The sequence below is a fragment of the Haliotis rufescens genome, unplaced genomic scaffold (assembly GCF_023055435.1).
Source record: "Haliotis rufescens isolate VD_foot unplaced genomic scaffold, xgHalRufe1.0.p SCAF_17, whole genome shotgun sequence".
Classification (NCBI taxonomy): domain Eukaryota; kingdom Metazoa; phylum Mollusca; class Gastropoda; order Lepetellida; family Haliotidae; genus Haliotis; species Haliotis rufescens.
In genome coordinates, this window is record NW_025963857.1 from 25,542,591 (window position 1) to 25,569,509 (window position 26,919).

At 40.8% G+C, this 26,919-nt stretch overlaps 1 protein-coding gene across 6 annotated transcripts in view; it reads right to left on the reverse strand.

Moving 5' to 3' along the window:
- Positions 1-245: 245 nt before the first annotated feature.
- LOC124113140 (protein BANP-like) overlaps positions 246-26,919 on the reverse strand; it is a 31,730-nt gene continuing 5,056 nt past the window's right edge. For 4 of the 6 annotated variants that reach the window (XM_046473385.2, XM_046473383.2, XM_046473384.2 and 1 more), the window contains exons 5-11: positions 25,384-25,430; positions 23,998-24,072; positions 22,738-22,813; positions 21,332-21,495; positions 20,165-20,409; positions 18,808-18,963; positions 15,834-18,140 (exon numbers count right to left, since the gene is read on the reverse strand). In XM_046473385.2, coding sequence (XP_046329341.1) covers positions 18,015-18,140; positions 18,808-18,963; positions 20,165-20,409; positions 21,332-21,495; positions 22,738-22,813; positions 23,998-24,072; positions 25,384-25,430 — 889 coding nt within the window. In that variant the 3' untranslated portion in view covers positions 15,834-18,014. Of the gene's footprint in view, positions 258-8,010; positions 8,015-9,205; positions 9,211-15,833; positions 18,141-18,807; positions 18,964-20,164; positions 20,410-21,331; positions 21,496-22,737; positions 22,814-23,997; positions 24,073-25,383; positions 25,431-26,919 lie in introns of those variants that run through there. The other 2 variants (XR_007221751.1, XM_046473386.2) reach the window with 2 other exon arrangements.

Consider the following 26,919-nt stretch of genomic DNA (forward strand, 5'->3'; position numbering starts at 1 on the left):
TACCACTTCGGTGAAACCCACGAGCACGGGTACATTCGTCACCACTCGCCCCTTTCCGTAACCTGCTATTCGGCTTGTCCCGGAATAACACGAGTTGGTCACGAATGGCACGGGTAGGGTGCTGACAAACCTAGAAACATACTCGGGGCGATTCTGAATTCGAACCAATGAAACAAGACATGTTGTACGGGGTCATGAGCAATGGTGCCACATTGAATATCAACAGACTCGAGGGTTCGAACCTGTGTCTGTAACCACTAGGCAACCTCACCGCTCCGGTCATGACAAGAAGCGGATGGGTTGCCTAGTGAGACACAGGTCGGAATCCTCATAAGGGTGTCCTGTGTGAATGCATCATGGGTGCCTCCGTCAAGTTGAGGAAATATTTCTAAAAGGTGCGCCACAAATGCTGGACAATATGACCTCTTGTGGTTTTATTTGTATTAATATTTTAAATCAATATTCCTATCTACCGAATCCTAGAATGGACATTGTCGCCCTTACAAAAACAAGAAAAAAGTGTCATAATTAACCAAAGCGCGACAATGCGGCAAATGGCCAAAATGTCGCGTTGACGCATTGTCGCGCTTTTCTAAATTTTGACACTTTTTGCTTGTTTTTGTAAGGGCGAAAATGTCCATTCTAGGATACGAATATTCGGCAACGCGATAATGTCCCTTCTGTGATTCCTTCCTATCCTCAATGAAAAAGTATAAAAAAAATTATCTTACCATCCTCGATTATCCAAGCATTCCCTGGACCTATTCGTTTTCGTAGCCTCGTCTTGAGCCCGATTCGATATATGCTACAAATAGCCATCCATAGCCGCAGTTACTGATAAGAGAGATTGATATTGTGACGTCACTTCCTAAACAGAGCTATGGCAGCCAATAGGTCCAGGCCATTCATTGGAATGGAATGGTCATAAACTTCCCTGGATAATCGAGGATGTGCCCTGACATGACTTGAGATTGTGAACATTGCTTGTTTTCGCCAACTTAACAATTACACCTGACAGTGACAGAATATTACATGTATGACTGACATTCATTTCGCTGAGAAAAATTCTGATAATGACAATAATTCACTTGCAACAAACATCCCTCTCAGTCGAATACGAGGCTTACACTGCAGAAGATTTACAGGCGTCAGATGGTGGCGCGCCGACCAAACATCGTTACCTCAAGATGGACGACAGTAATCTGGTTTGAGAGGAGGCTGAACAAGGCTCAAGTATCACGCCCGGCTCTCCATTGTCGTGGACCACAGAGGTTGCAGCTGTCATTGTAGAAGATGTTCATCCATCACCATCATCACCCCCATCACCTAAGACTGATTACAGGTTGGGAAATATGAAACGCAGGCATTGATTGGTAGGGGGCGATCAATGCGTCGTGTGGCCTATTAATACTTTAGGTGGAGTTTTGTTAACGTGATTAAACGGGATGATGAAACCTTGTTACTGTCAACTGAACGGACTACAGCTGTTCATATACAGACTTAAATTTAGTTGCGGTGATGTGAAATGGGGTTTAACGTCGCGTTCAAGATTATGTCATTTATATACCGCCGTCCATGCCATCTTCCCGAGGCAAACGCGTCCACTAGCCTATATCAAAGCCTAGTTTCTACCCTTGCCACACCAAGGCCATTTTCCTTGGCTCGACCCTGGCGCCATCTCGCGTAGATAACGAGTTGTGCCCCTTGTTATGAAAACACGATATCCAATCAGATCGCTGTTCTTATCTCCTATAGCTTCACAAAGATGGCGACTACCATAGGCGACGGCTTAGTCGATCACACAACAAAAACATTCGCGATTTCAATAGCACTCTCTTACGAAGGTGTACCGGTCGCGGTGGTTGATTTCGTGAAACGTTCTGTGATTGGACTATCGATACGTGCGATTGTCCAGTCACATTTAGCACAGGAAAGTGGGCTTGTTGTGGCAAGGATGGAAACAAGACTTTAATAAAAAGGCGTGTGGGCAGCTAATAGGTCCAGGCCATTCATTGGAATAGAATTGTCATAAACTTCCCTGGATAATCGAGGATGTGCCCTGACATGACTTGAAGGTGTACCAGTCGTGGAGGTTGATGTCGTGAAACGTTCTCTGATCGGACTATCGATATGTGCGATAGTCCAGTCATATTTAGCACAGGAACGTGGGCAAAGTGACACGGGTGGTTGACATTCATCATTATCGTGAAACTCAAGAGCTCGGAGATGGGGTAGAGAAACCAAGGATCATAATCAGGTCGTGTCTGTGATTGGAACCCACTGTATCCTGGTACCGGTACAGCTAAGGGATGTAACTCTGCACAGCAAACTTCTGTCCACCTACTAGTCCACCCTTGTTCCTGATTTAGCGGTGTCACAAATACAGCTGTTATTGTGTTAAGGGTATGTATTTCCTTGCAATTAAATAACACATTTATTTGCTGTTTTACGCCGCAGAAATGTTCCAGCTATATCCAGCGTGTAAATAATCGAGTCTGGACCACACAAACTGGTGGCTGATATTACATCTTTCGATGACACGCAAGTCAAGCTCGAATATTTGAAGAGATCATGTGGTTCTGTCCCGACCCAAGGCTGAACAAATACACAGCTTATGGGGCGTTGCATATCAGTCATCATTTGTTTTGCCATCCGAGTGAGTGATTATTGCTTAACGCTGAATCAGCAATATTTTTCCTGTCTCGAGACAGAATCATGTGATTTCCTTCAAATATTCAACAACCAGCAGTGAGTCACGACACAGACTGAATTCTTTTATATCCACCGTTTTTTTTCTCGTCTAATTCTATTTGCTAGCCCTATGGTTTACATCACGTGAAAGGATATTGTCACAATCGATAGAAGCGAGAACTCCGCTTGCACATATGGCCATGAACGCAAAGCTTGTAGCAGAATGTTCAGGCACGCTCGGACTTACCAATTTTCTTCAAATCGTAATACAAATTATATGTATGCCTCCTCACGGAAAACTACTGTTTTCATTACCAGCCCTGAATATGTATGAGTATTTACAGCAGACACTGCTTGAACCTCACGTTCATACGACCCGACGTTCAATTAACCCTAATTTGTACTTAATCATTGTCTAATTTAAGAATTTACCATCTCCCGAAGAAATGTCCCCACTGATTTGAGTGAGAAAATCATTTTATGACGAATATTATCATATCTTAATCTAACAATAGCGGACTGCTTCTGGGCGGAATTTGCACGTGATGGCACAACGTCAGGCGCGCAGTGAATTCTATCGCCGAGATCTCGCGAGAATATCGGAACAGCCTTGGATTTTTTTATCATGATTTATTTGAAATAAAGATGGGGTGATGTCGAGTGTGTGAATGTGACGTATCGTTTCTTTATCTTAGAATAACATGCGAATCTCAAGATTTTCAACAATCAATCACAAAGTAAAACGGGCTACCGTATGAGCTCCAGATAAGATGTTTATCCGGTCAAAATAAACAAGTGGCCATTAGCCAATTGCCTGCGTACAAATACGCATGAACAAACTCAAACCCTAATAGTATTAACAACCCAATGTTGCCCAATGTAGCCTTTTCATTTTGCCTTCACCTATTTCTTTCCAGATCTGTGTTTAAAGGTCGAATGCAGACACCACACATACATGAACTCTTCTGCAGTGAATAGTGCACTCGCTACGTCTAACTTATTGAGAATTAATACGCTGTTGCGAGCTCATGTGCCACGCCTGGGGCATCACATGAACAGCAACAAAATAGACGGCACCTGCAACCACGCTAAAGGGAATGGTCATTTATCATCTAAAAACTGGCTCCCACAGGAGATATCGCTTGGGTATTGTAGATATCGCTGTAATGAAATTGCACCACAATGCGTTGCAGACCATTCTCCAATATCACAATAAGCTGGGCCCCGTCTCTAATATCACAATATAGCTATATCAAAAGACACTCCGTGAGATTCTCTATTTATTATTGGGTGGGGTGGGGAGGGGAAGGGGAAGATTCATCTTCCCGAGGCAAGGGAGTTAACTGACTATAAAAGTCCAGTTTCCACCCTTGCCGAACTAGGCTGGTATTATGGCGTTACGTTTTGGCTGGACTAACGAGTCTATGCATAGTCCAATCAAAATCGCGCACCGAAATCAAAATCCGGTTAGTAAACTGTCGTGCAGATTTCGATCGATTGCAGGGTTTGCAAAGCATGTGCAACGCCAATTCGTTGTCAGCAGATATTTTCCAAATCCTTTCATGTTTTTAATCAAGGTGCTCACGTGATTTGATGCATTTCGCGACGTAAGACCCGTTTTATCACAATATAGATCTTGATTATCGATCACATCGTCTTGACTGGGCACCGCCATTTTGTTTGAAGCAAATGCAAGTGATACGAGAGGTGGAATCTGATTGGTCCATAGGAGAGGCTTAGAAGGGACATAAGTCGTAATAGCCACTGGTGGCGCTACGATCGAGCCCAGGAATTTCAGCCTAGTTCGGCAAGGGTGGAAACTGGACTTTTAAAGTCAGTTAACTCCCTTGCCTCGGGAAGATGGGGAAGATTGTGCTTAGGACTATATATCATATTTTTCTGTCCCCCCTCCCCCGTCCATTTTAAGTAAAAAAAAATTCACGACTTCCCCTCCCCTCCCTATAACACCCCACACCCCTTTACGTAAATGCGATCTTAACTGCCATACAGCCCACCAAATAGTATGTTGTAGGCAGTAGAATTGACTGAGAGAAGATTTTAATATTTTGGACCCCTCCCTTTTAAAAATGCTGGTTCCGCCCCTGGTAGCGCTGAGATAGGTTTGTGGAATACGGCCCTGATGCTGTGTTCAAACAGTTTCGGAGAAGTAACGCCTAGGTGAGATCTATTATGATCGGAATTCGATTTTGTATTTAATAGTTTCGGGTTCTGCCGTCTGAGCCCCAAATGGCCGTTCCTAACGTTTTGAAAACTGTTACCTTCTCCAGACAGGGTAAGAGAGGGCATTTTAAATACTTTGGATTTACAACAACCTAATTATCAAAAGTCTCAGCACGTGCCGATATATTCACTCAGTAACTAGTGGTGTAACGGTAATCTGATCATCGATACATTGTAATTGTCCATTAGGTTGAAATGATAATAGTTGATATCCTATGAAGGAGTTTCGATTGTTTGGAGTGAGTGAGTATGGTTTTACGCCGCTTTTAGCAATATTCCAGCAATATCACGGCGGGGGACACCAGAAATGGGCTTCACACATTGTACCCATGTCGGGAATCGAACCCGGGTCTTCGGCGTGACGAGCGAACGCTTTAACCACTAGGCTACCCGACCGCCCCCGATTGTTTGGAAAGTGAGAATGAGAGAGTATGGTTTTACGTCGCTTTTAGCTTTATTCAAAATAAGAAAAGTGCGAACCAAAAAAATGATAAATAAGTTTAAGACTACAAAAGAGAGTCCTATTTGGGGTGGCGATAGCGATGCGTTCGTCAAAGTTGTCCAATGTTCTCCAAAAGGGATGGAGAGGGTGGAGGTCTTAGAGCTGTAACTTGTCTGAAGGGAGAAGTCCCAAACCCGGGACGGAAGAAGCGGTTCCAGAATGGAGACTAACTCCTTCGGTACAGCCTTGCTGAAGTCTCACATGGTAAGCGCTTGGGGGGATACGTCTGATCGAGTGTCGAGAACGTCGGGTCAGGTTTTGTAGACAGAGGTATGACGCGGGGCAAGGTCAAGGACGATCCGGCGACGTGAGAAGGTCTTAATTGACGTTTATAGATAGCGCTGGGGAATAAGGGTCCTACAGGGAAGGGGCTGATGATTAGAGGAGATACGCCGAATGTTTGCTATATATACAATAATTTAAACAGACAAGGGAGATAGAATTTCGGTACATCTTGAAAACATTTTGAAACAATTAGATATTTTAGATAAATGAAGTTTTAAAGAAACGTATTGAAATGGTTTTCACTATAACAATATGAAAGTCGTTTTATGCACCACAACAATATGGCAATAGCATTTCATATATCACAATAGTATAGCAATAGTATTTTGTTCGCCGTAATAGTATGGCAATAGCTTATTTTATTATATTATATTTTTTTATCATCGAAATAACAAACATAACAATAATGTTTTATTCATGACAATAAAATGGCAATAGTGTTTCATTCATTGCAATAGTATAGTCAATCATGTTTTATTCATCGCAATGGTATGACAGTTGTGCCATATGCATTGCACAAGTATAGCAATAGTAGTGAATTTATTGCAATAGTACGTCAATACTGTTTTATACATCGCAATGATATGACAATGGCATTTCGTTCACCAAAATAGGTTTTATTCGTTGTAGTAGTATCTTTATTTTGCTTTATTCATCGTAATGGTATGACAAAAAATGTTTTATTCATTTCAAACGAAAGTCAATGTTTTATTCATCATAATAGTATAGTCAATCATGTTTTAGTCATCGCAATAGTATAGTTTCCACAGTGCAGTGTATATACTGAAAGCCATATCGTGTCTGGTTATTGTATTCAACAAATAAAGGATACACATTCGTAAAATTAGACCGCCTCCGTGTTCTAGTGGTAGAGCGTCCGCCCGGAAAGCGGAAGGTCTGGGGTTCGATCCCCGGTCGCGTCATACCAACAGACGTTAAAAGATGGTGCTTGTTGTTACCCTGTCTGGCGCTCGGCAAATAAGGGGCTAAAGCAAGGACTGGTCGGCTCGGAGTCAGTATACTGTGTCTGAGTGGGGTATTCATGTTAAACTGCGGCATGGTATCTCAGTGGGCTAGCACTATAAATCGGCATCAGTCCGGACTAGCACAAGCAGCCACACACAAACACGTGCATGCACGTCACTATATAAGTGCAATAATCTTGGACGCGACGTTAAACCCCATTTCACCTCACCTTACCTCGTAAAATTAGCTCCCTGAAGGAGCCATGCATGTTGTTGATGCTTCATTGCTTCTACTGATTGCTGCATTTCCTTATACGATACATGTACATGTTTCGTCAATCCTACACCGTACATAATTTGTCACAATTGTTAGTGACCACTGTCACCGAAATAAATTTCAAAGTGGCATTGCATGCACGGGTTGTGTGCTTAACTTCGTATGGCTATGGAATCTATAATACTGTTACTGACTGACCTCGCTTTTGTACCTAAAGGCAACGTTTGACACAAACTTGAAACCAAAATATTAACTGCGCAAAAATAGATCCTCAAAGAATCTCGGTTTGGTGTGCCATTGTGAACTGACTGTAAAACTACAGCGAACAGCATACCGCGGTACCCCTTTTTTCTCCTAAAGGTACACTTCCGATAATTAAATGGCAATAGTTTTTCTATTAATGCAATAGTATCGTAATACTGTTTTATTCTACGCAGTAGTATATCTCCCACACTGTAACGGGCGATGTGTATAATGGAAGCCATATGTATATGTCTGGTTATTATATTCACAAACTAAAGGATACCCAATTTCGTAAAATTAGCTCCCTTTAAGAGCATTCGTGTTGGCAAGTGAACGGATTTGATGCTTAAAATATTATCATACCGTAAGTGACTCTTTCTTCCCGTTGATGCCAAACATATGGTTTCACCATATATACCGATTTAACGCTATTTATAAGGCGGAAAAGTGCCTTTGTTGCCAGAAAACGTTGATGTCTGGTGTATTTATATCTGAAGACCACAAAGCAAGATCTCCTTTCACTTAACCAGATAACGCACAAAATATGTCCATCGCGAGATGCTGAAATAGAGACGGCCATTTAAGCCAGATTACTTGTCTGGTTTCAACATGGAAGAAACCTTACAGCGATGGAATGGGACCAATAAGTAAAAAACGGTTGCTTCTGACACCGTGGGTCTTCAAGACGTTCTGATGGAATGGGTTTGCCATGAGCTAACGGGCCATTTCAACAGAAATTTATTGATTACGAATTTTTACGTGGATCGCATTCTTAAAACAGTGTATTAGTCTTTCTTTTTGGGTACTGGTCTGTGGGTTATTTCTGGGGAAACTCGACTGTGTGGAGATCAACAGAATTTGCCCTCTCAGTGTCGGAATTTGATTTGTCAAATCAGTTAAAGTTACCCAAATTTAGAATAAGAGAACCCTTAAAGGTGGCGTCAATATTTTGAGAGGTTTGATATCTGGAGATGTACATTGCACGTGGCAAAGGATTATGCCGAATTGGGGTCCATAGGCCTAAACGGGAATGTATTACTTTGAAAACATACATAATTCACGCTGTTTTCGGAATGTTATCATTCAGTTGATTGGGATGTTGACTATCTTCCCGAGGCAAGGGAGTTAACTGACTTTAAAAGTCCAGTTTCCACCCTTGCCGAACTAGGCTGGAATTCCTGGTCTCGATCGTATCCAGTGGTTTTTACGAGTTATGTCCCTTCTAAGCCTCTCCTATGGACCAATCAGATTCAACCTCTCGTATCACTTGCATTTGTTTCAAACAAAATAGCGGCACCCAGTCAAGACGATCTGATCGATAATCAAGACCTATATTGTGATAAAACGGGTCTTACATCGCGAAGTGCATCAAATCACATGAGCACCTTGATCAAAAACATGAAAAGACTTGGAAAATATCTGTTGACAACGAGTTGGCAGTGCACATGCTTTGCAAATCCTGCAGTCGACCGAAATCTGCACCACAGTTTACTGACCGGATTTCGATTTATTTGCGCGATTTTGATTGGACTATGCATAGACTCGTTAGTCCAGACAAAATGTAACTCCATAATACCAGCCTAGTTCGGCAAGGGTGGAAACTGAACTTATATAGTCAGTTAACTGTCTTGCCTCGGGAAGATGGATGATGACAAAAGCACCGCGCAGTGCTTTAAAGAGCATTTTAATATACAAGTCGAACTCCGTTGTCCCAATCTCATTATAATCAGATCTACGTTCTCGCTTCCGCTTTGTTAAGCCGAGATTGCCGTTTACTCCGAGATATCCGGACATTCGACACAGCGAGGTATGGAAATACAGACAGATCAAATAACGGTATCATAGATGGATAGCAATGCGACATCAAGATCGCAGCACGTGTAGGTGATGACAAATAGAAATGTAGTTCGCTGGCAATGATCAATGACAGCTGTGATAAATAATGCACAGTGTAATTACATATTGCACAGCAGCAATCACATGCACCAATCAGAAATCAACAACAGCTGAGTGAGTGACGCATGGTTTTGGTATTTTCAAATCAATTTTATTTTCTACGGAAAATGACAGCGAACGATCTTTGTTTGCGCTTAATGCCACTGGTTTCTGGGGGTGAAACAATTTAAGGATAGACATTGCTTTAAAATGTTTATCCTCGGTCACACGTGTACACTTCAGGTAAAGAGTCATCTGGTCGGTAGGTTCTTCTGCGTTCTTACTGAATGTGTGGACAACGGCAGGTTCAGTTCCATCTTCTTCTTCATCGACGCTGGAGTGAGTGAGTGAGAGAGTGGGCGAGTGAGTGAATGAGTGGGCGAGTGAGTGAGTGCGCGAGTGAGTGAGAGTGAGTGGGCGAGTGAGTGAGTGGATGGATGAATGGGTGGGCCTGTGAGTGAGTGAGTGAGTGAATGAATGGGCGAGTGAGTGGGTGAATGGGTGTGTGAGTGAGTGAGTGAGTGAGTGAGTGAGTGAGTGAGTGAGTTGGCGAGTGAGTGAGTGGATGGGTGAATGGGTGGGCGTGTGAGTGAGTGACTGGGCGAGTGAGTGATTGGGCGAGTGAGTAAGTGAATGAGTGAGTGAGTGGGCGAGTGAGTGGATGGGTGAATGGGTGGGCATGTGAGTGAGTGCGTGAAGTTTTACGTCGCTTTTAGCAATAATCCAGCAATATCACTGGGCTTCACACATTGTACCCTTGTTGGGAATCGAACCCGGGCCTTTGGCGTGACAAGCGAACGCTTTAACCTCTAGGCTACCTCACTGCCCCCAGCCATGAGTGATCGAGTGGGATTTTCGCCGCTTTTACACGTTTACAGCAATGTCACGGCGTGAGACCCCAAAATGAGCACACTATACCCATATTTGGAATCGAACCCGGACCTACGTCGTGCCTGACGAGCGACCACTTTAACTACAAGACTACCCCATCTACCCTTAGCTGCATTAAACAGTTGTTTGACGGCTTAGATCCCAGATTTGCCTCATTTAGGAAAAAATCAGCATCAAGATTTCACATGATTAGACATTGGTTTCACATTGGTTTCACATTGGTTTCACATAGGTGTTACCTCGTGGGGTTAAAAACGTCCCCAGCACTCTATTCCAAGTCGTGAGAGACGAGTAAAGTGGGCTGGTTTGTCAGGCTCGGTGTCTTGGCTGATTACATATCATTGTATGTTAGCATATATCACTCGGGGTGAATTATATTTATTTCGTTAAGCCGAATTTTTGGCCGTAAAGGCATTCGTTATATCCTTGATGCTTGTAGGTTACGGTCGCGATCAGCAATATTCCAACTATCTGACGGTGGCCTGTAAACAATCGGGACCAGACAATCCAGTGACACATGTGACATCCGCGCCGTCGGGTTCGATGACACGTGTGTGTGTGTGTGGTGGTGGTGGGGGGGGGGGGGGGGGGGGTGGTAGTCTAGTGGTTCACGCTCGTCACGCCGAACACCCGGGCTCGATTCCCTACATGGGTACAATGTGTGAAGCCCATTTGTTGTTTAACGCCGTAATAGGCAATATTTCACCCATTAGATGGCGGTTTGTAAATAATTGACTATGGACCAGACAATCCAGTGTTTGACATCATGAGCATCGATCCACGCAATTAGTATACGATGACATGCATCAACCAAGTCAGCGAGTCTGACCACCCGATCCAGTTAGTCGTCTCTCACGACAAGCATAGTCGCCTTTTACGGCAAGCATGGGTTGCTGAAGACCTATTCTACCCCGGATCTTCACGGGCATTGTGTACCATTGTGAACAGGCTGCAAAACTACAACAAATAGCATACCTCTGGCGTCCTTACGCCCCAGTAGATATACCTACGATAATTCGACGGCTCCTCCAAACACAGAATGTTTTGTAATTCCAGGATGACCTTCCAAGAAAATTACTGGACCAGACTTTTTATTATGCTATTTAATATGCAATATATAGTCACTAAAATGGCATAAATGGGACATAACCTAACATTCAGTACCCTGCGAATTGAACTGTTTATCGGCACCATGGAGTGAGCCGGGGAAAAACAGACACTTCAATACGTGCTTGCAAACCTGCTGGTTCTGGTTGAACGAACGAGGTCAAACTTGCATGAATATTTTAGACCTAAATGTTTTTTATTATTCTCATAAAACAATGTTTCGTCTACACGTTCGAATCTTTTTGAATGTCTACAACAGAAAAGTATTTCAATCTAGAGTTAAAAACATCCGACACGGGCCAGTGATCATGCTATCCAAAATGTCGTATATCATATCCAAGATATATCTTACATTGCCGCATGGTTTACGAATGAGAGAATGCTGTTTTATCGCGGAGATCAGCAACATTCAGTTCTTTGTTTCTCAATTGTTTAACGCCGCACTCAGCAACGTTCCAGCTATATGAATGCGGCCCGGAAATAATCATATCTGGACACCGATCGCCAACTTATCGGCTTTTACAAGCATGGGGTCCTTAGGACCATTTCCGCCCGATATCCCTGCATGTTTAAAGATTGGGTAAAGGGGTAAAAGCCCCTCCTACCCAAACTGGTTTGTGGTAGCGTTTGCGCTGCGTCACGTTTTAATAAATAGATATGAATTAATTCCGTTTGGGAAACTGTAGCCGCCTATGCAGATCGATTAATAATAAATGTGTATATTTGTAATGCGCCAAATCCACACCATAAAGAATGTCCACAGACTGCATTATTATCCCAGTCAGCGGATCAGTGTGCGCTCTAATCTCATTCAGCTCCCTGGGGAGTACAAGTGAGTGAGTTATGTTTAACGCCGCTTTTAACAGTATCCCAGTTATATCACGGCGTGTCAGCTTAATGTGGGAGGAAAGCCCGAAGTAATGCAGATCTCAGACGTTTACTTTACCACTTCGGATAGTCACGATATGGCTGAAATATTGCCGGTGTGACTTAAAATTTTAACTCACTCACTCACTTACCACTTCGGTGAAACCCACGAGCACGGGTATGGCGCTGACAAACCTAGAAACATAATCGGGGCGAACCGGGATTCGAACCCACAATCATAGGTTTGCACAGCGAATTGCGGCGCCTTAGACGACTGGGCCTCCCGTGCCACCCTGGGGAGTATACCCAAGCTGCCACGTGTCGCTGTAAGGTTAACGGTCACATTAACATCTCATTCTACCGGGTACCCATTAACTGCTGGGCGAAGAAACATATTTGGAATAAAACTCTTGCCTAAGGCGACACCACATGTAACGTGTTTCGGAGTGGGGCTGACCCAAGCCCCAGAAGCTCCCAGGAATAAAGCTTGCTTGAACCTGGTCACTGTCCACAACTCTCGGTGACCAAAGTTGGTCAACATGGCCTGATTTGTGGCCCGTGCGCTGTACACGGGACCTCGTGCTACGATGAACTGAAATCAAAGCACCTAGCAACTGGATTCGTTGTTGCACGCCACTCCGAAGTGGTACGGATGTGTGTTTCAACTTCAGATTTTAGAGCATTCATTTTCTCATCCCCCAAATACAAGCTTGCAAGAGTTATCTCCCATGCTTACACAAAATTTTCCAGTTTGACCGTCAGAACAATCTCATTAAAATCAGATCTTAGTTTTCGCTACCGCTAAACAAAGATCTGAGGACATCCCATTACGGGTCACGTCAGAACGAAGTGATGCAGTCCTCAGACGTTTATCACTTCAGTGAAACCCACGAGCACGGGTATGGTGCTGACAAACCTAGAAACATAATCAGGGCGAACCCGGATTCGAACCCATAATCATACGTTTCTGGCGTGCCCGTGGGACGCAACTCTGCACAGCGAATAGTGCGCCTTGGACCCCCCATTACATTAAAGCTTGAGTCAATTGAGCAAATTGTTTTCCGCTGAGTCAGTTGAAGCAGGAGTCTGTGACCTTTCGAAAATGGACAAACTTGACGAACGTGCAGTGTTCAAGTAGTTGCACCAAAGCCATCCATGAGGATGTGAGTATAACACGGGAAGGATGCCCCTTCCTATGCAAACGTAAAAAAGATGGGAAGCAGTATTTAAGCGTGGGTAACCTTCAGGACGATCCCCATACTGGAAGACCTGTCACGTCAGCAACACCAGAAATGATTCAGATAACCACATATTCTGAGCTCCACATATGTGAGGTGAAATGGGGTTTATCGTCGCGTCCAAGATTATTGCACTTATATAGCGACGTGCATGAACGTGTGTGTGTTTAGCTGCTTGAACTAGTCCGGACTGATTCCGATTTATAGTGCTAGCCCAATGAGATACCATGCCGCAGTTTAACATGTATACCCCACTCAGACACAGTATACTGATTCCGAGCCGAACAGCCCTTGTTTTAGCCGCTTAATGCCGAGCGCCAGGCAGGGTAACAAGTACCATCTTATAACCGTCTTTTGGTATAACGCGGCGGGGATCGAACCCCGGACCTTCCGCTCTCCGGGCGAACGCTCTATCACTAAACAAGGAGGCGGGCGAGCTCCACATTGAAAAAGCTGACCTGAAGACATGACAATGATACATTTTCAAGTGTAATCCCCTTTTACATTAATACACTTTAGCCAACGATGTTGGGAGGGCTGTTATCCTAGTTTGGTACAAATCCTTCTCTTAGCTAGTGCTCCACAGCTGTTATGGCGTCACCATTTGAACCGAAATAGAGCGTTCTTCATGCTTGTGAACAGATGGAAGTCTGAGTGAGCCAGATCAGGAGATTAAGGTCGGTGCTGAAGGAGTTCAACGTCACACTCGTGGAAAGTAGCCATGGCAATGCCTGATTTGTGCACACCTTTTGTCAGCTTCCATGTCTGGTAGACTTAATTTCATCACGTAATTGCCTCAAAAGTGCAGCATAATATGCTCCGTTTATTGTCTGGCCTTTAGAAAAACAGTCCACCATAATCACATCCTCGGCAACTCAGAACACAGAGGCCATAGCCTTTCCAGCTGATGCGACAGTCCTTGCCTTCTTCTGAGGGCGTGATGTCAAATGCTTCCACTGTTTTGATTGTTGTTTGGAATGGGTGATACCAGGTTTCGTTCATAATCGTGAAACCATATCACCATAGTTGTACCAACAAGCAAGCAGATTACAAACACACCTGCACAGGCGCTGTGAGTATCATAAAACGTACTGGTTGTATGGATCTATAACAATGAAAGAGTTACACCAAACAATTCAGGAAATAGTTTATTGACTCCATTTCAACAAACAAACGAAAAACATGGAACTACTTGGTGGATCCAGACCCATAGGAACAAATTGTGAATTGCTCAGTAGCAGGTACTTTGGCAACTGAAATATTTCATCAGGATCAAAATCAAGCCACTTTCCAAGCACAGCTTTCTTCAGATTACATTCCTGAGACGTGTTTGAATTTTGAAACTACATCAATTCATAAATCCATGAATCATCAATAAAAATTAATCTTATTATTCAGAATTATTATTACTATATTCACTTCATGTAATATGACAAGGTAGGAACACAAAGAGTAGTGTTCTGTTCCATAAAACGATTTTAGTGCTGAGACTTCCACAGCTTCACATATCCTTTGGACAGTCCATCCTTTGTGGCAATGGGGGCCCAGGAGATCTGAGCCACATGTAGCAGCCATACTTTAACATAGTGTTAAAGTATTAAAATATGGCTCCTTCAGCAGACTTAGGGTCTGGTCAAGGGGGTGTGGGGGAGAAGAAAGAGGTTGGTCTCATATTCTGCACACACACACCCCAACATATTAATATTATATTTATACCCCCTCCCAAATCCACCCTTAATCTCACCAGCCACCCCCTTCCCTATAATAAATGACCAGTCCCTTCACAAGATCGCTCTATGCAAAGGTATCATGAACTGTAGCAACAGAATGGCAGCAAATTGTCTTAACAGGCCAACACTATTGACAATGATTGTTTGTGCTAAGTAACAAGTGTAAACAAATAGAATAGTTCAGAGTCCACCAAGTACATTCAATAACAGATATCAGTGCCAAACAACTTGCTTACCATAACCTGCAAGAACTAAGGAGAGTTCAGTTTCATCTCGTTACTGTTTACAGGTCTACACATAGGAAACTGCCTACATTGTGCACATCCTGTGTTGTATGATACAAGGATCATGTGTTGGATGATACAAGGATCTATTAATGCATTGAAAACTGTCAGAAATATTTTTTTTCTTGTATCCAGTTGGACATTTGACACCTTCCACAATTCATTTCCTTCTGACAAGGAATCAGTCAATATTATACATAAATTATGTACTTGTCTGTGAGTGAACAAAAATTATCTTTGCTACATTAAATATGGTTTCAACAAAAACACACTGAGTAGTTTACTTGCAAACATTCTGTGATAAAACAAATGAAGCCCATGTCTCTTGTTCTGTTCCCCAACAATGCAGAATGCTGCATGTACTGTATTTGATGTAATAAGCGCCCCGCTCTAATAAACGCCCATGGCGTTTTTGCTAATATATTAGCTAGTGAACAATCCAAATTAGCACCCCTTCCGATTGATCAATGTACACAAGCCTTATATACTCTTGTATAATACATGTGTTATATGCATCCTTAATTATTGGAAATTAAATTCTGGAAAAATATATCTGTCGTATATAAACATTTCAGGGTGTCAGCATAAACCACGAAATTTATGATCTTTCAACTCTGTTGTTTTTCACCAAAATAATATTCTAATGAGAGCCCCCTATTAATTTTGAGAGCTTCCTGGGTGCTTATTATGTCGAATACGGTACCTCGAAGGTGTGCCAAATTCTTCAACTTGTCAAAATAATTAATGATCCATTTTGGAACCATCTTCCGAATAGACTACAACAAAATTGAGTCAGTAGAAATTAATAACTAATACCATGTTGACAGCTAACGGATGAGTCAAGACATTGCAGGGATTTCTACTGTATTTTAACATTGCATTCAATGCAATAATGTTAAACACAAAGCAATATAGCCTGTTCCTCTATATTGGTTCTGTTAGTGAAATACAAGACAACTCTTCAAACTTGGGGCCAAATATTGGCCTCTGAACAGGTGTAGATAAATTCCAACAGTTAGGTTTACAGCTTTGCTGTCTGTAACCATGTGAAGATGAACAGGTATCAAAAGTACAAAACTGATGAAAATCTCATGGTTATGAAGTCTTATGAACCAGTGTATATTTTGAATGTAACTTTTCATAGATGAAGACGGTATAAGAAGATTCAGAATATGCAACATAAACTTGTCATACAGTTTTACACATAGCATAAATGGGCTTGCAGTTTAATAACGTTTCATGACACAGATGTCAAAAGGAAGAGATTAGAAGGCCAAGAGCGCAGTTTATAGAGACCTTTCAAAACACTGTTGGGTAAACAAGGAAAAGCTAGCTTAATAAATTGTATGGAAAACAGGAGCTTATATCAATGTCAGTTTAATGAAAGCGTTAAAGAAAAACAGACTCTAATCATGATGATTCGATGATAGGAAACAAAACCACCTATGAACAAGTATGTATTCGTAATTAATTTATAAATAATGGCCATACATTTTAAAATAAAATATTATAAAGCTTTGCAAACTTGGCACTTTTTTGTCCCACTCAACATGCTCAAATAACAACAAAATATCAAATGGCAAAAGTATGTGAAGTGTCGTGGGTTAATTAGGCTAGTTAAAACAATATTCTTGTTCTCATCGATTTCTAAAAATTGAATATGGAGAAAGGTGTTGTGTTTTTAAAACGTTTTTGAATAAGTTACAAATCTAACAAGTAAACCTGATTCTAGTGTACTATATGAGCACTTTTGCACACGACCCTGCAGCTTCAGGTGCAAAACTTGAAATCTGAAGTGATAAAAGCTGTTTCTCTAGTGTTTGAAAACATGAATAATTAGGGGTGGGGCAATTCAAGGTTTGAATGGTCATGAGAACAAGAAATTGATTTCAACAAGCCATATCATAAAAAGTGAAGATTATCTCTGAATATTTATGAGTGCGAAGTTGAATGAACCTGTAAACAATTCCCTCATCCCTCTTTGACCAGGGCCCATCCCACAATGAAATCAGAGTGCTCAGACTTATCACAACTCCTTCCTTTAACATTGACTTAAAACAGTCAAAACCTTAAACTCACTTTGTGGAAGGACTGGTCATAGGGATAGTGTTGACTGCAAACCTCCTCCAAGGCAAACATGTTTGAACAATGTTCCATTAGCATGCCAACAGAAGTCTTTAGGATTGACAGTTGTCATACCATCACAATCTGATATTCAAGCTGTATTCTGAAGATAAGGTAAATGTTTAACTGAATCTGAGTTCATTTATTGAAACTTTAATGACTCAAAGCTTTTTCAAAACTTTCCCTTTTCATGTTCATCTTATATAATTTCACAGAAGTTCAAGGTGAAGATTCATGTTTAAATGATTAACATATATATTAAACGACTTTCCGCGTGAGAGCAAACTTGGTAATGCCGGTACTATTCCCAAACATTATTGTCTTCTGTTGTCCACCAGTAGGCCTGAGCGACACACACACACACACACACACACACACAGACACAGACACAGACACAGACACAGACAACCTGATTCACCAACTCATCACTCAGTTATTGAAAAGTTGCTTTCCAAACGATGAACTGGAGGATCCAACAACAAAAGTGCACAATTTGTATTCTTCCAATTGTTACACAGTCCCTCAAAGGAAAAAATAGTTCTCTCCGAAGCTGAATGCTGAACAGCCAAATGAACAATGAAGACTGTGCTGCCTTCCATGGTAATATGTACAACAAGGGAGGTAAGTCCAACCACTACTCTGTCACTTCCGGCACTACTGCAGGTGCCTGCTGTATGTGTAGAACTTCTCCTGAGTCTGTCGTTACCGTAGCAACCTGGATGCCATCCCCTAATGCTGCCACATCCCCTTGCTGTATTTGCTGCAAGAGATATTTACACAATTACAAAAGGGTAGAGAAATGCATTTTGATGACATGTGGACATTTGTTTATTTTTATCAAAATGAATCTTTGTTTGTTTATATTTGGAACCGCTTGAGCAATTCAGGTTTCATCAATGGTGTGAATAACACGGGAAGTTTCAGTGTGGGTCATTGATTCAGGGGTATCTGAGGAGAATACGACGACACAGACGCTGGACACTGCACAACCTGTGAGTGAGTGAGTGAGTGAGTGAGTGAGTGAGCAAGCATGGTTTTAACCTGTGAGTGAGTGAGTGAGTGAGTGAGCGAGCAAGCATGGTTTTACGCTGCTTTTATCAATATTCCAGCAATATCACGACAGGGGACACCAGAAATGGGCGTCAAACATTGTTCCCATGTCGGGAATCGAGCCTGGGTCTTCGGCGTGACGAGCGAATAGGACAAGTTCACTTGACTTAGTCAGTTGAGCAACAAATGTGCAAACACAAAGGAACACTATTTATTAAAGGACATTAACACTTTCATTTTTCATGAAAATAGTCATACAGAAAAGAAAGAGAAAACAGAAAAGGGTAACCATCCATATTTGTTCATATGTTTGTTGTCTATTTTATGCAACAGTTCAATAGCAATGTATTTTAAAAATATTCTCCAGCACCACTTACCCCTATGACTTGATCTCCCTGGAGTATTTGTATATGATGAGCTTGCTGTAGCTGGGATATTTGTTCCGGAGTGGCGTGGAGTATTTGTATCTCTCCTTGCTGGATTGCCTCCCCTTGCATAGTAGACACGGCTTGCTGGATACTGTCCACTTCAGCCTGGATAAAGAAGGCACTACCAATTACAATACCTGCATCCTTCATCACATTGTTTTAAATTGTGAGCAATGGAAATTTTGTTTGTTTGTTTGTTGTTTCACGCCGCACTCAGCAATATTCCAGCAACATGACGGCGGCCTGTAAATAATCGAGTCTGGACCAGACAATCCAGTGATTGACATCATGAGCATCGATCCACGCAATTGGGATCGATGACCTGCATCAACCAAGTCAGCAAGCCTGACCACCCGATCCCGTTAGTCGCCTTTTACGACAAGCACAGTCGCCTTTTACGGCAAGCACAATGGAAATTACATTTAAGCTATTAACATCAGAATTATTAAAATATCAAAACAGACATGCATCGGTTTAAGAAAGTCTTATTATGATTTACATAACATGATTTATATGTTCACTTTTTGTTGTCAATCTGAAAAGTGATTTTTAATATTTTTAATAATCAATTGTGTGACAACCACAGTTAAGAATCAAATTGTAACAAATTTCAACAATCAAATTCTGATAATCTGCTGTACTTAAGACTTTTTAAAGAAAATTGTGGTTTAGATTACAATACTGATTTGAAAATTAGGGTCAGTAAACATCATAGGCCAATTTGCATAACCCTTCACAAAAGATTTACAGACAAATACATCACAAAAGTCGTGTGTCATTACTTCAAAGCATTTAAATATTTCAGTGAAAATAGAGTATTTACCATGTAATCCAAACCACATCATGCACACATATGAATAGTTTTTTATCACTTTTTTTCAGTTCTTGTTGAACGATAACATGTTAAATACCAAAGATAACCAAGTAACAATTTCATGCAAGAGGATAAACTAGCCTCCACTTTGACACACAGGATCAAATTACGAGCAAAGCTGCACTGGCAAGTTTTCAGACAATCAGGAATGTCCCCAATATAAGCTTTCGATTTCCATGAAAAAATAATTTGGAAAGTCCTGCTGTGAAGGGTTTTTTTACAACAAAAACATGCACTGCATGATACCATGCAAATCTCAAATTAAAATCACATTCCCAAAATTTTAATTTCACTCTCACAGTGGGGATCACAACAGAAATAGGCACAGGTGACATTTCAGAATTTTCACTATTCAAGACATGCCACAAACTGAATGTAATGGAATACACGACCCGAATAGTAGAAACTAAAAGTTTCAAGTTTGCTCTGTACCTGATGGATATGTAACTCAGAGTCTTCGTGACTGATTGAATCCTCATCGCTCTGACAACCTAGCTCTCCCGGTAAATGTGACCCAATATTTACATAAGTTGGAGGCGCCTTTCCTCTAAATGCTTTTACCGTCAATGGCATCCCTCTTTGTTTTCTTCGGAATGCAGTGCGACACTTTGAGTCAATGTTTTGTTTTATTCGGTGCCAATCATTTTCTGTTATACCAAATCTATGAATAAGATGACCTAGAATAGAAAACGAAGGATGAGTCAATGCATTATATATACATCAGCTGATACATTCAGATTTGTTTGTTGCCACACTCAGCAATATTCCAGCTGTTTGACAGCTGTCTATAAATAATCAAATCCGGACCAGACAATCCTGTGATTTGTATTATGAGCACTATCCAAAACAACTGGTTACTCTGCTAACAATTCGCTGTTTTGATTGTTTGCTTGTTGTTTAACGCTGCACTCAGCAATATTCCAGCTATATGATGGCGGTCTGTAAATAATCAAGTCTGGACCAGACAATCAAGGAGGAGTGACATCATGAGCATTGATCCACGCAATTGGGATACGATGACATGCATCAACCAAGTCAGTGAGCCTGACCACCCAATCCCGTTAGTCGCCTCTTACGACAAGCATAGTCGCCTTTATGGCAGGCATGGGTTGCTGAAGACCTAACCAGTCACTGAGCAAGAGCTGTCTAACGATGCCACGCAATCTCAGCCTAATGGAGATGGCGGACACCAAAAGCAGACTTCTTACACTGTGCCCACATGGCAATCCAACCCGGGCCTCAGCAGGATCAATGATACTTTTCTTTGTTTAAAGCCACACAGCAATATTCCAGCTATTTGACGCTGACTGTAAATAATCAAATCGCAACCCAAAAATTCAGTGATTAACATTGTGGGCAACGATCCACTCTGTCGGGGTATGATGACCGCAATAAACAGAGCTTGATCCCCCAAACCATAGGGTCACCTCTTGACCAGCATAGATTGCTGGGGACCTATTTTAACCCAGAACCACCACGGCCTGTGGGGATGGTACATGGTACATGTATGTCTTAACTAGTTCCAGATAAGACTGATCTTGCAAGGCTTTTCTAAACTCCTAACAGCTGTAATCAAGTTCAGCCGCCTTGAGAACTTACACCTGATTCCGTAAATCATAAGAGGATCTAGTTGTTTCTTTCCATGTTTGCCCATCCCGGACAGATTGGAACACGCCTGGGTTTCCCGGTCAAACAGGTAATCTAGCATTGTCAGTGCCATCTTCTCAGGCGTGCGGCAGTTCGAGTGCACATGTAAAAGGTCACTGAAAACAAGTGTATCTAAACATGAATAAATTGTACACTACATGAAAATCTTAACCTCTCATGAACAAATAATAATATTACAAAATATTAATTGATGTAACAAATGTTATATTTTTAGGTTGAGTCCCGTTCGGGATTTGAACCCACACTGCCAGCTGAGAAAGTGTTATCACAAATACAACATTTGTTACATTTGACCACTTTCTAAATAAAAAATGGCATTGAGTATTCATAGCTTTCGGCCATGGGAGCCGTGCCAATTTACACTTGTCAGAGGGATACACAAAGTACATGATCTAGACTACCAGTTGTCGAATAGGTGCCTCACTCTGGCAGAGTGGGTTCAAATCCTGGACAGGACTCAACCCATAAAAGAACGAGATTTTGTACTTTACTGAGAAAGTGTTATCCAAAATATAACATTTACATTTGACCACTTCCTAATGGCATTGTGTTCATTTTGATTGATAACCATCGAATCAGTACTATTATCAAGCTGTAGTGTTCACTGACAGAAGGAATTGTAAGAACCATGTTTATATTTAAAGAATTTAATTTCTCAAAACCTTTGTCAAAGTCCATCAGGTAGCCTCTCATTTTCTCGTATGAAAATGAGCTTTACCATGGCATCAGGTCAGAGAAGCAAAAATACTATGCTTCCATTCACTAGGGGTTCAGAACCATGAAGAAGTGAGTGGTTTAAAAGTCTTTAGCATGTTTAGCTAACTTGATGTGGGAGAAAGAAAGACATAAGTGATGCAGGTCTCAGACCACTTTGTTGAAACCCAAGAGCATGGGTATGGTGCTGAGAAACCAAGAAACAATCAAGTTGAATCTGAGATTCAAACCCACAATCACAGGGTTCTGGGGCGGTCGGGTAGCCTAGTGGTTAAAGTGTTCGCTCGTCACGCCGAAGACCCGGGTTCGAATCCCGACATGGGTAAAATGTGTGAAGCCCATTTCTGGTGTCCCCCCTCGTGATATTGCTGGAATATTGCTAAAAGCGGCGTAAAACCAAACTCACTCACTCACTCACTGAGATTCAAACCCACGATCACAGGGTTCTGGCCCAACTGAGGGACCCAACTCTACAGTAACAGCGAAATGTGACGCCTGAGATGACCTGGTCCCTTCCATAATTAATATTTGCAATACCCTGAAATCTGTATGATTGTGGTATAACTTTGATGTAACAGGAACAGGTCACTATACAGAAAATAAAACTTCAACTGTGCCCTTACCTTGGTGTTATTGGTACTCTCACCCTCATTTCAGGGTTAGACTCCTCCCCAAGCCACACACCATTAGGGTAATCCTCTGAAACCAATAATATTTATTTGTTGTTTAACAAAGTCAGCAAGCCTAAGCACCCGATCTTGTATCTCACCTCTTATGACAAGCATGGGTTGCTGAAGACCGATTCTAACCCCGATCCTCAGGAGGGAAACAATAATTGATGATGCATTGTCATATTTACTGTTATTTGAAATTTGACAAAATGGCTGCGCTTATTAAAACCACAAACAGCAAGTAACATTTGTCAGAAAATTACCAGTAGTGAACAAACTTTTTCAAATTTCAATAAAAATAAAACCTTTTCAATTATAGTTACTTGACCATTTAAATACCCCTTCCGTGCTGATGTTTTCTGTAAAGAAGTCATTAGAATATAAACGAAAATATGGACCGTCATGTAGATTTTCAGTCGTAAGTAGGGAGTTCTAATTAAAGACTATTTACATTGGTCAAGAATTTTTGGGGGAGGGTCTTATTTGAGCAGGTCTCTAAATATTTCAATTTCCAAATTAACATTTATGAAAATCAAACAAGGACTAACATGGTAGGACACTTGAGTGTAGTCTTGTAAGCCAACTAACAAAACATTGAAGCAAAAACATCCATAAACAAGTTTAGTTCAGATATCATAACATGCCCAAGAGACAGAAGAATAAAAATAATAATGATAAAGAATTTAACATGTTTAACATGTTTAAGGGGTGTTCTTTTAATATATACAGTATAGGGCAAGTATACTTTTAAGGACCTACTCTGTAGGGATTCTTGATTTGTAACAAGACACAAAATATGTAGCTGTGACGGAAACCATGATAAACAATAATAGTCAAAACATTCATGAAGAGATGAAAGAGTTGAATTTTTTATCCATGTGACGATGACCTGATGATGATACAGGCAGTCAGCCTAGAGCAGGCTTTGAAAATTTGTTTTATCCTCATTTGACAGGTCCTCAGACTTTGTAGCTAGTCCTGCTTGAGCGAAATAAAATTGCTTACTATGTACTATGTTTCACTTTCTGTCAGTTCTATTCAGTTCCAGCACTGATGACTGGTTCAGAATTACAACCCTCAAAATGAAATGCTACTAGTCAATGAGGACTACCATCATCATGATCATTGGATTTTAACCTGTCCTCAGCACGATTTAGTAGTATTAGGCCAGTGAAAGTCAGAATTTCGAAGGTTGTATCATGTTGTCCTTACCTTCTGTATTGAGTGTGATCAGGGTGACATTAGGACCAAGGTTCTGAACACTTCCATCCACACTGCCATCACCATCTGCAACCAAGAAACAATGTGTCCCCAAGCATGATACCAACCAGCGTTCCAAATACAGCATGAAAGTAAAGGGTTCCTTGCCACAACCCTAGCATTAAAGTAGGGCTGGAACGGGTAACTCAGGTACCCGGGTTGGGGGGGTACTGAGTAGGACCCAGGTACCCACAGGACTACCCAGACCCGTGGTTAATCACGATATATTGTTTAATGACAAAAATTATGCACCCATTCCTTCTGACTTTTCATATGGTTGAATAAAGATATAACTTAAGTCAACTTCAGTGTATGCATGACCAGATTGTTAAATACGTGTATCTAAATACGTTTTGCCAGGGCTATGGTAAAATAAATTCCCAATCAGACATTTTGTACCTATCTCTTGAGGCCTACAGTGGGTACCTGGGTAGGGGTGGGTACCCAGGTAGTAAATATGGACTCGTCCAAGCCCTAGTTAAAAGTTACAATTTTAGTAGGTCCCGTGGATTCAAACACCACAGAAGACCTAAAGGACCCATCTCAGTTTTACACATTGCCAATGTAAATTGTCATCAGGGTACTATCAAACATTCAATGATGATGAAGGAAGAGATAACTTACCCTCTCGTTCAATACCCGTTTGACACTACTACACCTACTGACACACCACAGACACAAGCATGCCTCCATGGTTGAAGCTACAGTCAATTAAGAAATATTTCCCCAAATATTTCCCCAATATTTTCCATCAACTTTGGACTTAAATGTCAATCATGTTTATCAATGTCCTTAATCATGCCAATCATATATAGATATCATCAGATTTTATCAATGCTTGTAGAAGTATATCCAGAGCCAATATTCTTCCTCTGCCAAAGCTGTAAATGGCTGAGTTGTACTATTTAGTGATCATGGTTAGAGCTGGTCGCAGTGACTGGCAGACATTAAGCAAGTTTTATCCTGACCTGGTCGGAAACCGATATTAGGCCCCAAGTAAACAGCAAAACTCTACAAAAATTCCCCAATTGGAATAAACAATATACCATTTCATGATAATACAGGGTAACTAATGTTATGGCCCTGTTTTTCACTGATAATAAAAATCATAACGGGACTGAGGAAGAGATTTTTTTAGCTTTATAGATTTACATTACTGCATTGAATGCAATATGAAAGTACATAGTTAAACTACCTCTGAATTCAAATAAATAGAACAATAAAAACTTCAATTTTGAACAAACTAAAGATCCTTTCTTCTCAAATTTACCTTCCAAGGTCACTAAGAGTCCAGAAAAATTCCTGTGCAACCTATCAGAAGCCCCCTTCAAATCTCACCTGTATCAGACCGTGTTCCATTCTGGGGAAGACCAACAATGACAGCCCTGGAAGTGGAGACAGAGAGAATAAGCTGTTGTGGGTGTGTGTTATAGGTGAAATGATACATCGGTGCATCATGAGTTTTCATGCAACAATACAATATACAATCAGAGCTCCAGAGCAATTGAGTTTTCACTCTAGGGTTTATATTTTAATTGGGTTAATAATAACAAGCGCCCTGCTCTAATAAGCTCCCACGGCGATATTTGCTGATATATTGGCAAGTGAACAATCCCAATTAGCACCCCTTCCGATTGATCATTGTACACAAGACATTAATTTTCGATAACACACACTCATGTGTTATATGCACCCTTAATTTTTGGCAATTAAATTCTGGAAAAATATATCTGTCGTACATAATACACACAGACTTTTCTTTTGTATCATTTCAGGCTGTCAGCATAACCATGAAATTTACGACCTTTCAACTCTGTTTTTATTTCTCACCAAAATTATATTCTAATAAGAGCCCCCTATTTCTAATTTTGAGAGTGTCCTTGTGCTTATTAGGTTAAATACAGTATTAAATTTTTCATTGGGTAACCAATATTTTTTCACACACCTATTTATCACTCTATTGGGTTTTTCCCAAAATTAGTGAATATTTTAAGATTTAAAAAATATGAAATAATGTTTTACATGTATATAACTGTTCTAAATATATTGGTTTGACTGGGAACGTAAATTAGCTCATAATTGTGTTTCGGAAATTATCTCCTTTGTATGCATGCTGAAAAAGCTTCATTGGGTATTTACGTGTGCTGTTTTAATACATTTGAGTTTTTCATCTAATGCATGCATTTCTGTATGCAAGTTAATTGAAAGTAATTGGGATTTGAATATTTTTGGAGTGTATTTTATTCAAATACGCATTAAAATTGATTTCTAAAATAATATTACTTACTAGATCTACTTGTTTAATGATACCTGGCATTTCTGTCAGACAAATATCGTAAAATGTTTTGCAATTAGAGTTTCAAATTCCCTTCTAAAAATAGCCGCTATGAACATGTATATACATCTAGCTTTTTCTTTTGAACCTGCTTTGAAATATTTATAGTCATGAAGCCTCCATGTGACGAGACGTAACTTTGTGTGTCGCAATATGTATCGCATCGTGACCTAATTAAAGTGATACATATTGTGTCATGACCTTGCTGTATTGTTTCACCCCAGTATATAATATCTTGTTTTTATTTTGATAAATACCCTTGACTCATTCAGCAGCACATCATGCTTAGACTTTTTCGGCTCCTGACAACACTATTTGAGGTGTCATTTCAAACTTTAAGGAGCCACATCAAAATTTAAGGAGCCACATTGATTGAGGCTTACAAAGAATTTACTATTTTAGAAATTAAAGAATAAGACAAGACAAGATTGAAAACATTCCAATGGTTCTAATGTGCCTGAACAACAAACTTTGAAAACTTGCTTCTAAAAAAAATCATTAAGCAATTACCAAAATATTCTTCTATGATTTGAACATGT